The sequence below is a fragment of the Pestalotiopsis fici genome (genome assembly GCF_000516985.1).
Source record: "Pestalotiopsis fici W106-1 unplaced genomic scaffold PFICI_Scf_16, whole genome shotgun sequence".
NCBI lineage: Eukaryota > Fungi > Ascomycota > Sordariomycetes > Amphisphaeriales > Sporocadaceae > Pestalotiopsis > Pestalotiopsis fici.
In genome coordinates this window covers 140,706-156,649 of record NW_006917106.1, presented here as the reverse complement: position 1 = coordinate 156,649, position 15,944 = coordinate 140,706, and the positions used below count along the sequence as shown (strand labels likewise).

At 51.4% G+C, this 15,944-nt stretch overlaps 5 protein-coding genes across 5 annotated transcripts; 2 read left to right on the top strand and 3 right to left on the bottom strand.

Moving 5' to 3' along the window:
• Positions 1-1,035: 1,035 nt before the first annotated feature.
• PFICI_15220 (uncharacterized protein) lies at positions 1,036-1,806 on the top strand (the record flags this gene model as incomplete). The annotated part of the gene is made up of 1 exon (XM_007843801.1): positions 1,036-1,806. The coding sequence occupies one exon, from the start codon at positions 1,036-1,038 to the stop codon at positions 1,804-1,806; it is 771 nt and encodes a 256-aa protein (XP_007841992.1).
• Positions 1,807-5,987: 4,181 nt separating this feature from the next.
• Positions 5,988-6,410, top strand: PFICI_15219 (uncharacterized protein; the record flags this gene model as incomplete). Its single annotated transcript, XM_007843800.1, has 1 exon — positions 5,988-6,410. The coding sequence occupies one exon, from the start codon at positions 5,988-5,990 to the stop codon at positions 6,408-6,410; it is 423 nt and encodes a 140-aa protein (XP_007841991.1).
• Positions 6,411-6,981: 571 nt separating this feature from the next.
• PFICI_15218 (uncharacterized protein) lies at positions 6,982-8,395 on the bottom strand (the record flags this gene model as incomplete). The annotated part of the gene is made up of 4 exons (XM_007843799.1): positions 6,982-7,022; positions 7,085-7,553; positions 7,614-8,058; positions 8,133-8,395. 4 exons carry the CDS (start codon positions 8,393-8,395, stop codon positions 6,982-6,984), a joined length of 1,218 nt encoding a protein of 405 aa, XP_007841990.1.
• Positions 8,396-9,465: 1,070 nt separating this feature from the next.
• On the bottom strand, positions 9,466-12,562 carry PFICI_15217 (uncharacterized protein; the record flags this gene model as incomplete). Its single annotated transcript, XM_007843798.1, has 3 exons — positions 9,466-10,530; positions 10,575-11,715; positions 11,973-12,562. The coding sequence occupies 3 exons, from the start codon at positions 12,560-12,562 to the stop codon at positions 9,466-9,468; spliced, it is 2,796 nt and encodes a 931-aa protein (XP_007841989.1).
• A 1,277-nt stretch (positions 12,563-13,839) lies between these two features.
• PFICI_15216 (Fumarylacetoacetase) lies at positions 13,840-15,177 on the bottom strand (the record flags this gene model as incomplete). Its single annotated transcript, XM_007843797.1, has 2 exons — positions 13,840-14,180; positions 14,235-15,177. The coding sequence occupies 2 exons, from the start codon at positions 15,175-15,177 to the stop codon at positions 13,840-13,842; spliced, it is 1,284 nt and encodes a 427-aa protein (XP_007841988.1).
• Positions 15,178-15,944: the final 767 nt, after the last annotated feature.

The following is a 15,944-nucleotide window of genomic DNA, read 5'->3' as shown; positions in this document are numbered from 1 at the left end:
CCCCCCCCCCCCCCCCGCTCGCCTTAACGCGAAGACCACACACATACCTAGGCGAAGTCCCGTACGTGGTCCAAAATGGTATAGTAGCCTCCGAAAACCAGTCGAGCGAGTGCATTTCTGCTGCAAGGGAGGTTGGAACGAAAACGAAAAAAAAAATACCGCCTGCTAGGAAGCCAAGCATAGGCGCTCGCTCTGCTATGGAGATACGGTAGTACAAAGTCGCAGTCAAGAAGATCATCACATGTATGTACGTACGCGGCGGTGGCCCTGCTTTTATGACGCATTCATATGATCTTATACCTTTACACGCTTTGGGCCAATCAGTGTACGACAAATGCCACAGCTGGTCCCAAATGATTACATACCGTAGCCGTAGTAGTACTAGGCATCGGGCCTGATATCTATGATTATACGCACCGGTTTTTTTTGGTTTTTTTTTCCCTCCTATTGGGCTCGGCCGCCAATTGTCCCCATGACTGGAGAAGACCCGAAGACACCGCAAGATTGAGGGGGAGAAAAAAAAAGAGAGCATAACGGGATCGCAAAACTCCGCACATGGACCCTGCTTATCGTCGATGGTATATCATCGTATTGAATTTGACGTATGCATCTACTACTACTGTGTAGGTACATACTTCGTACATACATGCCTACCTTGCTGTTGGGCCCTGCTGGCCCTCCTGGCCCTCGCGGAGCCAAGGGTCGCGATGCACTATTTGGCCCCGCAACCTGCAGGTCAGTCCATCGGCGAGCAAGCACGCAGGAGGATATGCGCAGGAGAATGTCTTTGTTGGCATCCACCGGCTCGCACCGCTGCTCGGGCGGATGACCTCCTGGACGAGGGCGTTCCCGTATTTTCCATCACCGCCCCGAGGGCCAACGAGTACTTCTACTCGTCGGCATGCCGAAGTCGTTGGAAGTTGGTTGATTGTCCATCTTGTCTTGTCTTGCCCTGTTCTGCTCTGCCCTGCACTACACTTCCCCTAGTCTCTTTGAAGCACATAGCATCAGATAGCAGCCCAGCTCCCAGTCTCAATGGCAGCAGCAACAGCACCATCTTCGGCCTCCTCTGAAGGGAAAATGGCAGACCAAAAGCAATCCAAGGATCGTCGCTACAAGGGCGTGTACTCACGATCCTTCCTGTCGCGCGTCTATGACCACTATGTCCTGGGTTTCAACATGAATTATATCTGGGGCTGCAGCACCAAAAAGGTTCTGCTTCCCTTCTTCTCAGACAACTTCACACAACAACATATGGACATTGGCGTCGCCACTGGGTGGTTTCCAGCCGCAGTACTGAGCCGTCCGATTCGCAACCACGAAAAGCACCAGCTGACGCTCGTGGACTTCAACGAGACGTCGCTCAATGCGACCAAGGCTCGAGTCCTGGCAACAGCTCCTGACACGGTGGTAAACGTTGCGCAGGCCGACATCACGGCGCCGCTGCCCGACTCTCTACAGAGCGGGGTCGGTACCTACAAGTCCATCACCATGTTCAACTTGTTCCACTGCGTTCCGGGTGGTCCAGAGAAGCTCAAGGCTTTCTCAACGTACAAGGAGCTGCTGTCGGACGATGGAGTGTTGGCGGGGTGTACCGTCCTAGGTCACAAGCACGCCAGAAATTTCGTCAGCAAAATGTATATGAAGTATTACAACAAGATCGACCTTTTCAATAACTGGGACGACGAGCGCGAAGCAATTGAGAAGGCGCTCGAGGAGGAGTTCGAGGACGTCGTGACAGAGGTCGTCGGGATGATCCTGTTGTTCAAGGCGTCGAAGCCGCGTAGGTCCGGCAAGATGGTCTAGATGATCACTCGTTTTTTTTTTTTTTTTCATCCCGGAGATTCCCTCGGGGGTCTTGCTGTCAAAGCGCAGGCGCACGTATATACGCTGTCACGATGATGTTTGTATGGTTGATGCATGCGGAAAAAGGTCGATCGATCAGGATGGATATAAGAGGATTCGATCTCGCAGGAGCGGGGCGTATGTCACTCACTAGACGCGATTGTTGGGGAAGAAAGAGCGGTTCTTTGCTTTTTGTTATATAGATTAATCAATTGGTTGCTTTTTCTACATCTTCTTCATCAAAGTCTAACGGCTCGGGACGCGCCACAATCTGTGCGCAACGATACATCAACTATCGTAAACATCAAGATGATAGCGCCAAAAAACGAAAAAAAAAAAAAAGGTTGATTTCTACCCGTCGTACCGTCGCAATTAGTTTGATTACCTGCCCAACTGTGGTAGATGAGCTGCTGTTTACTCTGCTGGCGATACCCGGGGCCCGAGGCAAATCCACATTTTTGCTACGGTTGATCGTCATCCGTTCATTGATAGTTTTTCGTTAGCGTTGAGTCAGACTGATCGTGCCATCATAGCGGGATCACATCACAACACTTGAGCAGGGAGACGAACAATGAGCAGCTGCAGTCTGGTCGCCTACCACCCAACGTCGACCTACCTACCTACCTACCTACCTACTTACCTCGCGCCCATCTAAGTGCCGACTTGCTCAGTGCTACCTAATATCTCGCGTACGTTTCATCGTCACATTGTACACGTGTGATATACATAGGCACCATTCGGGGATCTTGCGAGCCACTTTGACGTGAGTATACGCTGACGGAGCTTCTCCGGGCTATGTTTTGGTGCGGTCCATAATTCCATGGTAGCCGTCATCTTGGTTCGGGACACATCCGTCGCTGGTTGGGGCCTTTGGAACTTTCCTTTAGCTAAAGTTGGGTCGCTCACTGCTCATCAATGTTGGTCCTAAGTGATTGAGCTGGATCCTTGGCATGTCGATAGTGGTGATGAATACCGTAGATACCTGCCTACCTTATCAATGATCAGATTTCGTCCCATTTGTTCAACCCAGCCCAAACTTCATCGAACGAGAGATAGTTTCAGTTGAGAAGAGAGAAAAAACTTGTCCCCGGTCCAGTCACGGGTGCGGTGCCAAGATGCCGCATGCGGTCAAAGTTTGCCAACGCCCCTGTCGAATAAAGGCCCCTAATGACTTCAGCAGAGGGTGAATTAGTAAGTCAAACGCCCTGTTCAGTCAGGGTTTCGCGAATTGAACGGACAATGCAAGTGTGTGTCAGTACCGAGCATGCATACATGCCTGCCTGCCTATACGTACATGATAAATGACGGCAATACGAGCCATTTCCCCCTTGGCCGGCCCCCTCCCATCCCCCCCCTCCCCCGGCAGTCCCCGGACCCGAAGGAAGCAAACATAATGACCGGGAAAGATGTCCAGGTAGAAGTCTGCTACCTGCAGTATGCATGTTATATTGTAGCAAACAACTGAGACCCTTGTGAATTTTGCCAACAACAACGCGAGCCCGGAAAAAAAAGAACGCAATACAACGGCTGTTAGGGCTTACAACAAAGAGTACTGAGCAAAGAAGCAGACCTAAGAGCCCGTCTCGGGCCACGCGGCGGTCGCCAATCGGAACGGAATCCATAGTGGTAGGCTCAAAGTCTAAGCCTCAAGCGGGCATAGGCTGCGACGCGCCAGCACCGACTATTGATAACCAGAAACAGAGAAGCTGCCAGTGCCACAATCACAATATGAACATAAGAAGAAAACCTCCTTGCTTCGTAAATCATAAAAATCCACCAGAAAGAAAAAAAAAAACAAATGGAGAAAGCTGCACATGAGCGCCAGGGGTGTGAAGGGGGAGGGCCTAGTGGTCGGCGTTCGGGCCCTGATAGAAAAAGAGTTCATAGAGCCCAAACGATCGGCTCTGCTTGCTTGCCTTGAATACCAATTGTTTCTCTTGTCTCTGATCCAGTCTCCTGTCTCTCACCCCGCCCTGTCTCCTCTCTCCTACCTAGGATCCGGCAGTAGGCAGTCAGTAGACCTCGTCCTATTTCAAACCCAAACCCCAAGACACACGCGAGCCAGGTCGGCAAAGTCCACTCTGTAACCATTGCACTGGATCTCGTCTCGTTACCCGCCTGGAATCCAACCAGCCAGACACCGATTCAGTAGTAGTGAGAGGGAGAAAAAGAGACCGAAGCATACACCCGACAGACGACAGTCTTTTGCCCGGCCTCTCTCCACCGCCCCGAGGCCTCGGCCGGTCCCCAGGTCTAGTGTGCCACGTGTGTGTGCCGCTGCTTTGCATACGTCCATACGTCCCATCCAGCTTGACACGCTTTTGCTGCTGCTGCTGCTGCTGCTACTGCAAGTAACCTGCCTGCCTGCTTGCTTGCCTCCCTGCTTGCCTGTCTGCTCGCTTGGCTGCTTGGCTGCTGGGTTGCTGCTGCTGCTTATTGATCCTTCTCTGGGTGACCTTACCTACCTTTTATTTTGTATTTTTTCTTCCCCCCCATCCCCTCTGGTAACATCAGCACGCCGCCACCCCTCGGCACGGTCCGAGGTGACCTCTTTCATGGATGGACAAACGAAATCAAACCGGCTCCCAATTGCGCAGCCAACCTTCACATGAGACATCAACAGGATCTTCAACTTGGTCCCACGACTCCTCATCCCTCCAGGCCTCTCGGCCTTCCATCAACAAGGCTAGTACCGACTCTCTCACCGCCTCCTCGACAGCACCAAGTACACCGTCCTCCCTCCATCAGATACAACCCAGAGGCTCCTCTTCCACGCATGCATATGCATCATCCAAGGTACCACCACTCTAACCCATATCTTCCGTCGCCACCCGGGCTCATGCTGCAAGAGATCGAGCCAGCCACGAGGGGGGAAACAAAAAATATGGCTATTTTCAACTGACCACTGCCAATTGCCGAACAGTCTCAAGATGACGAGAGCCGCCGAGTCTCCATCTCAAGCGCGGCATCCGCCGATCCTGACAGTGTGGAGTACTTTCCCGCGGAGGACTCGTCCGACGGCTCGGGACCAGAGACGGTCAAAACCCTGAAGCGGTAAGGTCGATCCCCCCCCCCTCCACCCTCTTCTCACTCTCTTTTTGGCCGCCTATGGGTGGATATTGTCTTGCCTGTGGATAAGCCCTGTCTGTCTGTTTGTTTGTCTCTGATTCTGTCGGTCTGCCAACAAATCCGTGGAAAACTGGCCAAGACTAACAACAAGCCGCATTCACGCAGGACCTCGACGGTAACGCACCAGAGCTCCAACCGGCTCGTGCGGTATCTTTCCAGAAAACTTGGAAGGACCTTCAACAAGAAGGCTGGCTTTCGGGGAAAGGCGTTTCTGCCGAACGATCAGGTAAGCCGGTTATCCCTTCCTCTACTATACCTCCACATCATGCCATGCAGATAACGTCGAGACTAATCCGGTTTGGCTCCATGTAGATCGAGAGGGAGAGAAACAGTAAGCCGTTATCAATTCATCTAGCTCTATACACGTCAGATTTACTTACCCTTCACAGTACTGCAGCACCAGCTGTTTCTAGAGGTGCTCGATGGAAAGCTATTCCTTTGCCCTGCCCGGCCCAGGAGGGTTCTCGACATTGGGACGGGCCCGGGTCTCTGGCCACTTGTGAGTCCTCTTGCCAACTTGCATTTCATACCTACCTGGAGATACTGACGGCGTGATGCAGCAAATGGGCAAGCAAGATCATTTACTTTCCCCCCCTCAAATGACCGAGATGTAGTACTAACAGCCAGTGTTCAGCCCAGAAATTTCCAGACGCCCAGATTCTAGGCATAGATGTTGACCCCGTAAAACCGCCGTACATGCTGCCAAACTGCCGCTTTGATCTAGTTGATGCATCACAGCCCTGGTCTTTTGATCAAAATTTTGATTTTATCCACATGCGCAGTAAGCAGTCCTGTTGTTGTTTCCCCCGTCTTGTCCCCCTATTCGAGGCTCTTCTGCAGGCGTATGCGGTACCCTGCTGAGTGTATTGATGCGGCAGCCCAAAGAAGAAAAAAAGGGACCGGGACCCGGGCACTCGTAACGTATATCTTGTCGGAAAGGCTGACTGACTCCGGTATTGCTCTGGTTAGTGGTAGGTGAATTGCCCAATGGGAAGAACAAGCTGTTCGAGACCATGTACGAGCACCTCATGCCCGGTGGGTGGATTGAGATCACCGAATGGCTAGTCAAGTTTCAGTCTGGCAACCGTTCTCTGAATATGTTCAACATTTGGAACAAAAACTTCAAGCGAGGCTTGCGGAAATTCGGGAGCTCTCCGTACTGGGCACTTGGGTGGAAGTCCATCATGCAGGATAAGGGCTGCCTCCATGTGACGGAGAGGAGACATCCCGTGCCTCTCAACCCGTGGGCACCTGGTAAGCGGTTGCAGAAGCAGGGCAAGATGATGGCAGAGAATGTTCAGACTTTCCTCGAAGGTGCCACCATGCCAATCTTCACGGGAGCCCTGGGCTGGACGCACGAACAGGTGCAGGAGTTACTCTCTGCTCTGAAGAAAGAGGTTGCGGATACCGATGTCCATGGATACTTGACACTGTAAGAAAGTTTTATGCTCACAAAGCAATTGAAGATTTGCTAACGCGGCATTTGCTGGGGATAAAGCATGACTGTGTGGTGCCAGAAACCTAGGGAGGGCTCCTCCATATCTTCGAGTGCTCGTACGACCAGGTCTGTTTCAACACAGGGGACAGTTTGATTGGATTTTTCTCCCACTTCCTAAATGGGGTTGTGGAGCAATATTGAAGCAGAAGCCCCCACCAGACATGGCAAACATATAGGTCGGGGAACATCCGGTAACGGGGTCGTGGTTGCTCGAACATAACGATGGAGGGACCCGGAAGTGGAAACGAAACCAGGCGGGACTCAGGAGGACGGAAAAAAGGAAGGAAAAGAAGCCATGACCATGATGATGTTAGACAGCGAGCAGCGTGGGCGTTCTGGAGCCGATCAGGAATCGCATTTCCAGCAATTCGCCATATTCCCCCAAAGATATTTGCCAGTACCCCCCAATCGTCGCATTGGTAGAGAAAATCAAACATGATACAAGTGTACAATGCGACTGTTCTCTTTCGCGTGCTCTAAGTGAAGGGCTTTTGATGGGTCAAAGAGTCCTATATCCGATCACAGACAGCAATATACGGAGAGACGACTCCTGAACATGTGTTTTCAGTATGATGGTTCTAACACTAGCCATCGTAGTTGCAGCAAACTCACCTGAAAAGAAAATACGCCCCGTCGTCGCATCGTGGACAACTGTGGTAGATCCGGGCAGGACCTCACCCAGACCGTCTTCCACAACCTTTGTAACCTTGTATCCTCCGTTGGCATCCTTCGTGATTCTAAGCCCAGCAGTAGGCGTATCTTTGTTGTAAGGATCATTTATAGCTGCAAAAAACTTGATCGCGTTCGTGATGGCCGCAGCGAATATTTGGCCATCGCGATCCGGGCTAAGGTTATCGATCGCATATCCAGTCTCGATTGTGTGTAGTTTAACGAGATCACCACCAGGCTGCGGTTGGTATACATCAATGGTGCCGAGTAGTGAGCTAGGGACATATATCAGCCCATCACGACCTCGTATCAAACCGTTGGGGAACTTTTGTCCAGGCACGACCTGGCGGCAGGCATCGCCATCACAGAAAGAAACATCGCCTGTTCCGAGAATTGGCGAAAGCTGGTGTCTCTAGAGCAATTCCTCAGTATTTATTCACCATGCGCAGTCTTGAGCGTGGAACAAACCTACCCAGCCGACTTTGGCCGCAGTACCATGATCATTTGTAAAGTAGAATGCATCCGTTCTCCCACCAACCGGGGCAATCCTGTTCGGGCTGACAATCTGCTCATGCGAGAATGTCTTGAGATGCTCCATATGGTTGGCCCTCGGTCCAGCTCGAAACAGCTCGATCGTGGTGTTGGCCCCATACTTGGATTGCTCCGAGATCTCTCCATTGGTGAGATTAAGAGATGGCCTCTCATTAACAATCCAGAGGCGGATACTGTCCACTTCGTCGTCGTCGGTTGCCCCGAATCCAGCAACATTGAGAAGGCCATCTCCATTGGTACCTGCGAACCCGGGCATGGACAAGACGCGCAATCTGGTGACATCGGGACCTGCGGGAAGGTCATCTACATCGATTACGATGATTGCGTCATTCAAACTCCGTCCTGATACATCAAGGCTGCCCTGGCTACCACACGAGGCCCATCTATCAGCTACTGTCACGCGCCATTATGATCGTCCACATCAATTGATTCCACTCACCTCGGTGCCCACGCTGACCTGGCTAAAGGATCCGAGCATGCTAGAAACAGTTGCCGCGTCGCCTCTGAGAGCCACATGTCCTCACAGGCTTTGAGGCGCTCGTGGTGAAGCCTGCGGCACGTGTACGGGTAGGCGCTGAGGGGAGCACTAGTCTGGCCGAGGCCCAGGGCGAGACTGATCATGCGTGGCAGTTGTGCTTGGTAAAGCAAAGCGCCCAGCCCCACGACCAAGATGGCCGTCAACTTGAGGATGAAACCTGGCATCCCGATGGACAGTTCTTAGAATCAGGTCAAAAATTCGATTTTTGGTGAAGGGGGGCTTGGAAGGGGGGGACGAGGCGGTTGGAATTATTCAGCTGCAATGAGTTTTATATCATCCCAAGACTATGTGGAGTTCGCAATGACCGAGAGTCGTCTGATGCACATGCAGTAAGACGGAGCAGTAAGACGGCGTATATGTCTCTTTGTGGCACAGCCGACGCTCCTTCGTCTGGGGTACATATGCATGAATGTGACGATTAGGGCACATTAGAGGTGGGTTTTGAGTTCCTGGTGCTGCTTTGAGTCTCATCTTGTCATATGGTAAATGAAGTCAATAATTGAAGCGACCGCCTTCCCTTTTTTTTTTTTTTTTTTTTTTTTTGGGCAATCACACAACTCAATAAGATGACCATGGGAGCCTCAAAGTGTAATTGGCGAAGCAAAGATTTGTTTTCAACAGGCTCACTATCGGTACCTAGACGTGCAAACAAGGCAGGGAACACTGGATTGATTACGGCTCCAGTACAAAAGAGCTGCAGACTGATAGATCTGCCTTGATATTGAGATAAAAATGCGTGACAATCTCTTGAGGCCTGTATCAAAGTCCTGTCATCTTTTCGATTCCTGCAGAAACTTTGAGCACGTTCACATGACGAAAGATTTGGCCAACGCGAAGTACAATTTGGTCATGGTACCCATACCATACGATGTACAGCTGCGTTCCTGGTGTAGAGACAGAGCAAGGCCCCAACATACGTATGATTGTGCGACAAGCTGCGGCTGCCACTTGCCTCCAGCCGCATGCACACTAGGCCTTCAATGTTACAAGGCCTTATAATGTCCAGTCTCATACTTGGGGGAGATAAAATCATGCTGTAACAGCAGGAGGACCACCTCGCAGGGACTTTGGTCAGTATGGGCTTGGTATATGTAAAATACACGTTGAAAAGCAGGGCTGGCTCGATCACTTTGTTGCTTCATCATTCGAATACCAAGTCGATGCAGGTTTAAAACAAAAATATAGGTACAGGATATATCAATACATGGCTAGCCGATGCAGCAGAATCTAAAGCTTAAAACATGTCCCTAAAATGACTGTAAACGCTTGGGACGGCAGCTCCTGACACAGAAACGCCAAATGGCCCGATGGGCACGCCGTCGTCCACGGGGACAGGCTGGGTAAGTTCGCTACCTGCGCGGCTTGGGTCTGCAGAAGCACCAAGAGGGTCAAGAGGCGGGGGTGGGAAGCCATTCATGCCCATGTATCCTTCAAAAATTCTTGACATCTCATGCGAAATCTGCCATCCGTTTTGGGCACCATCGACGGCCGGTACACCATTTGGAGGTGCACTAGTGGGCGGCACAGGTCGGGTGAATGCCGCCGTAGAACCGGCTGGCGGTGTCGTGGCCGGCCCCATATGCCCCGTGGCCAAGCCTGCCATGGCTAATGCTGCGCTTGAGTGAGGATCATCCACCTCGGCAAGTCCCAGTCGCGGTGCCACTTCTTTGAGGGACTTGATGGTCCGCCAAAGACGTTGTGACACCCACGACTTGGTGCTCAGGTCTCGAACAAGTTCAAGCGCCATGTAGAATTCATCGCGACAGGCGGCACTGAAGTTGACGGGCGCATGGCAAGAAGCTAGAAAGAGTACGGCAATTGCTGAGGTCAGGAATTGGTGGTAGAACACCTGAATCTTGCGGTAAATGTTCGTCGTACTGTTGAGATGAGTCAGGTACTTGATGGTATTCTTGGCAAGCTTGACGGCTTGTTCTGCGCCCCGGAGGTTTTCCATGATGCTACTGTGAGTGTGCAAAATCGGCATATGCAGCCATGTTCGTATCTGATTCAGGCGCAGATAGGTCCAGATCTGTAGACGTTGGAGATTGTAGTCCTTTTGGGTATGCATAGCCGAGCTGATCTCCGGTGGCATGGACTCCCAATCCTCAAGTTCGAGTTGGACTTCTGCAGGAACTTCCGTGTACCATTGCTTGATTTGGCGGTCAAGTTCCTCAATGTCATTCTGGCGAAGATCCAGAGCCATATTGGGTTCAAAGTGCCTCACTAGACGCCATACTTTAGCACTAAGCTGTGAGTATGACACCATAGCTACCAGATATGGATGTTGGTCCTGGGCTTGCTGTCAGTGGTAGATTTCTCAGGCATCCATAATTTGCTACTCACCGGTAGAGGGAGATTTGGATCAATCTCGTCGTCTGAGACAACATAAGGAAGCCCAGTACCAAAACTCCACCGTCGGTCCAAAACATACGAGCTCCAAAAGGTGTGGATGGCGTTACGGCGATCCTCCTCATCCGGTATCCGCAGGATCGCCTCGCGTCGATGCAATCCCAACTCAATGCAGTGCCGCAAAGCCTGGCCAACCACCCTCCATGCGAGAATTTCATCGTTGGCGAGGAAGTGGTAGACACCAAGCAGACAAAGCAGCGGCAGGTTGGCAACGTCACTCGGATCGCTCATGAGCATTCTGTTGAGAATGGGCTGTATACTGTCCAGAATTCTAACCGCCTTGCTGCTGTCACCGTGCTCTTCAACTATCAGAGCTGTGGCCATGACCAGCTTGAGAATGACAGTCTTGTGGTCCGAGATACCGGCCTCTTGGCTCACGGGACGCTTCTGGAAGTGCTTTTTGACTGCATCCATCCACGAGGCAAGGATCTTGGTGTGGTTTACAACAGTTTCGACTCGGATGACGGGGTACATGATACCGACCTCCTCCTCGTAGACTCGGCAGAGGCGAATCATCTCGTCCTTGTCAAATTCCCAAAGAGGGTCCGGGAAAGGGCGCTGCGAGTCAGGGGCGGCTGATGCGAGCATTGGCGATGTTCCCGGCGTCTCCTCTGGTGGGATAGCACCATCATCGGGTGCCTCTTCGCCCATGTTACTGTAGCCCATCTTGTGCAGGGTATTTTTGGCGACATCAAGGCTAAAGTGAGTGCTGGTCGGGCCTCGGAAGCCTGGCTGGCGTGGATGGCTCACGTCGGGTCGATGATGAGGCGCGCCTGAAGCTGAAGATGAAGGAGTGCCTGTGCTCGCGGGGGCTGGTAAAGGCAGAACCCTATCCTGAGGTTGAAGAGGAGCGAGCCGTAACGTCTCGGACCGCAGGCTGCTGATGTTATTGAAGAGGGTCTCAACTTGTTCCTGGAGGCGCGAAACGGTGCTGTTCATCTGCTTAAACTCTTCCGAGTCCTTGAAGTTGTTGGTGCAGCAATTGGGCGCGTAGAGACATTGAAGGTTGAGATTGCCACATCGTTGGCATGGTGTCTCGCCATTGCACTTAATCTTGCGACGCTTGCACTCATTACTGCAACAAAGGAGAAATCATTAGCACAAAAAGTGGCAAAAAGGAAGATAGAAGAAAGTTGGTGGCTTGGAAGGACATGTCTCACACCAAACGAGGGGCATTAGATGGATGGAGTAAGTTCTGCACAGGTAAGAGGTCATACAGACGGCAAAGGGAACAAGGCACCCGTCCAAACAACGAGAGCCGCGCTAGGGATGGTGGTGATGACTATGATGATGGCAAAGAGGATCGTGATGGTGATGATGCTGACAACTTACCAGGCGATGGAGATGTAGCGGTTCCGCTTGCTTCGCTGCTGCTTGCTGCTTCCATTCTGCGAGCCATCATCTAGATCCTTCCTCTTGGATCCAGCGGCAACGACGCCAGAGGTAGCATTGTGATTGTCGGAAGTGGTAGTCGAACTCGAGGCTCCGTGGTGATGTTGCGCGGAATTATGGCCGACCGCGGAAACGGGAGAAGCTGCACTTTGCGGCGTGAAGCCTGTCGAGTCGGGCAGGGGGGTGATGGCATTCTGGCTCAGGTATTTGAGGTCATTGACCTGGTTCTCGAGGAGATCCATCCCTCTGTCGCATTCGGTTTTTGTTTGCCCAGCGGCCGTCGCTACAATGCCTCGTCGCACGTCTTCGCGCGACTCGACGGATGCAAAGTTCCCTGGCCATTCACTGATCTGAGATTTTGAGTGAACTCCGCGAATTCCGCTAGCAGTCACAGGTCCCTCTTCCAGCGGCCAAGGCAACGCCCAAGGGGAGGGGCCCGCCCCAGTCCCCGCTGGCTGCCAGGGGGCCTCCAGCGCGTCACGTGATGCATCGTAGAGTTTATTGGCTCTTACCCAGTCGGGACTCGCCATCTGGGGCACTTCCGAGGTTGGCAAGCTGCGCTGGGGGTGGTTCGGGGGGGTTTAGATCGACGAGCAGATCACCATCCTATGCTTGTCTCTGGTGCCTCTTTTGGCGGAGAACGTATCTTCCTGGGCGGGTAAGCAGCTCAAGACTTGACCTTGGTACGTAATGCGTGTACAGCCGCTTGTTTTGTTCTTTCTTAGGTGGCCAGGCAGGCTGTGAGGTAGAATGAAATGAAATCAGAGAAAACACAAGAAGGCTGCCGTCTTGCAGGCCATGGCCTTTACTCTTGTATTAGTATACTTGGAAAGACGATCTATCACAAAAGCGTCGCCTCCCCCTTAGAGGCCGGCGGCTGACTTCCTGACTCGCCGGCAGGTTTCTGCTGCCAATCTTGCCTGAAGGATGCACCACTGCGAGTCACAGCGCACTGTTGTCAGGCTGATGGGGTGCTATGTTACATTTACCCATCTTTGACATTTCAGCTGTCCTTTAGCTCTCTGGGAGATATGGGGGCCGTTGCTGCTGAATCCCTGAACCCAGGCTTGCCAGTCGCCTTGTATAGCAAAGCAATGCTTCCGATTCGTCATCTAGGCATACTAGGATGGTCTTTGGTGAAAAGGTCCGACGCTGATCAAGAGATTATCGAACGCTGACGGTCGAGGCATAAGAGAAATCTTGATGAGTACCTACCTTGTGAATTCCACGATCCATAGTGCTACAATACTTCGTACCTAAATGCATAATAAGTATCTTAGTGTCTGCGACTTAAATATAAAAGCAATAAATAAATCCTCTTGCGTCGTTTACGCTCCGGTGCAGCAATATAATTAATCCTGCAGGAGTCCGTATATACCCAGGTAGGTACACTAACCTAGCGGAAGTCTGCGCACAACGGCCTGGATTGATTTAAATTTACAAATATATGTTAGAAGAAATTAGGAAAAGACAAAGAAAAAGGAGTGTAATTAAGAGCAATGATTATTTTCTTTACCTGGGTAAAAATTGGTCTTTTCCCCCCCTCTTCGCAACGGGGAAAAAAACATGTCTTCCAAAGCAAGATAGCACTCGTGCGTACACATTTGCTTACTGCTCACATTGTGTACCTGTCGGATTTCATACTCACATCTCCAAAGCTTACAAGTTCACCAAGGCTCAGGCGTACGGTCGTGAATCTTTTGTTCTATCTAAACCCTACCGCGTCTGTCGGTACAGTCTCGATTCTCGACTATCAGGTAGCAAGTACAGGAAGGGAAGTCCGCTCTGGTTGGATTTGCGCCAGCGCTTACCTTTGGATAGCAGTAAGGATTGTTCCTCTGCAGTCGCCAAACCCAACCTTTGCGCCATCGTTGCCACACACGCCACGCATCGTAATGGTATCGCCATCTTTCAGAAACTTGCGAACATTCATGCCGGCAATCATGATGTCTTTCTTTCCGCCTTCATTCATCTCCAATAGGCTGCCTCTTTCAGACGGCTCAAGACCACTAATGGTACCAGAACCCAAAAGATCACCAGTGTTTAGATTGCAGCCTCCCAGCGTGTGGTGAGCAATCATTTGCGGGAAGGACCACATGAGGTTCTTTGAGCTTGTCTTGCTGATCGTAGTTGTGTCTCCCTCGGGGGCTATTGATGGTTAGCACGGCAGATATGCATGGATTAGAGGTTCCCACAACTTACTGGTCAAATCAATCTCCAGCTTGATATCAAACGCTGTCTCTGTCTGACTCTCGCTCAGGTAGTCCTGACGGGGCGCCTTGTTCTCAATACCCGTCGTTCTGAATGGCTCGAGAGCATCGGCCAAAACAACCCACGGGCTAATGGTTGAAGCAAAGTTTTTTGAGTTGAAGGGTCCCAGTGGCACATATTCCCATGCTTGAATGTCTCGGGCACTCCAGTCGTTGAGAAGGACATAACCGAAAATGTGCTCCTCGGCATTGTCGACCTTGATGGGGTCTCCGAGAGAGTTTGACTTGCTGATAAAACAGCCCAGCTCGAGCTCGAAGTCCAGTCTTCGGCAGGGAGCCGTGGTTGGTTGCTTGGGTTCGGCAGTTGGGTCGAGCAAGATCTGACCCCAGGGTCTGGGGACGGGTGTGCCAGAGACAACAATACTCGAGGCACGGCCATGATAGCCCACAGGTAGGTGTGTATAGTTGGGCTGCAAGGCGTTGGCGGGCCCTCGGAAAAGGACTCCAACATTGTATGCGTGGTTGTAGCCGGCATAGAAGTCTGTATAGTCACCAACACGCATGGGCAAGTGCAACTTGACCTTGCTTTGTGGGATCAAGGCCTTTTGCCGCAGGGACTCATTGTCTTTCAAAACATCGGCATACTTGGTGTCGACGGCCAGGATGTCTTGCAGCAGTTGCCGAACCTGGCGGTGAACTGGTCTGCCGAGGGCAGCAAAATCGTTCAAAGTTGGCTGACTAAAGACGTGATCTTGGTCGCCGCCATCAATGAGACTTCTGGACTGTGACAAAGCCTTGAGGTCCAGCACATGAGAGCCAATTGCAGTGGCAGCACGAGGCGTGGGATCGTCTTGGGTGGTGATGATGCCGAAAGGGATATTGGCCAGTGAGAAGGGACTAGCCGGCGACACGTCGGGAACCCAAGTCGTCGCCATGTTGACTGACTGTGTGGAACTGGTATTGGGAACGGTATACAGCTTACGGGTGAGGTACGAAGAGAAGTCACTCTTTTTCTTCGTGAGAAATAGAGAAGCTCGATCAAGAAGTTCTCGGGTTGAATGGGGGAAAATTGGGAGAGGGAGCAAATTTTTACTTCATCACTTGTAAAAGTCGTCCCTAATATTGTTCATTTTATATTACCTATTCGCCTACCTACCTAGAGATACATACAGTCAATGGACATGTCTTGCCCGCCCGCAAGACAGAAACGCGGGGCCTCTGCCGGTGCTATCCGCCCCGCCGCTGGGAAGCCCCCGCGAATCCACTGGTTTCCGATTCCGCGATCGTCGGAAACGATTTCATTTACGGTTCAATCAATTCGTTCATCATACCTAGTTGTTCGGGATTTATCCGTCGCTGCACCGTGGCTGGTGGTTTACTTCCGGCAGCGCCACTGCTTGTCGTAATGGTTGATCCGTGCTGTGTAGTACATAGTACCCATCGCATCAACTCTGAAGCAGGATAACCTGAGAACCAGGAGATGAAATGATGCTACTTTCCGACAGATGCCAAGCGATCTGGCAGTAAATTTGAACTGTCCAACTTTTATAAGTATATAAAACACATGGAACCCCAAAATGGACAAGTCTTTGTCTAATGACTATAGCAAAGTTCATTAAAGTCCGCAACCGTGCACAGAAACTTCTGTGTGAGTAGGAAGCATGTTATTGATGCCTCACTCATTATATATCTTAACCTACCT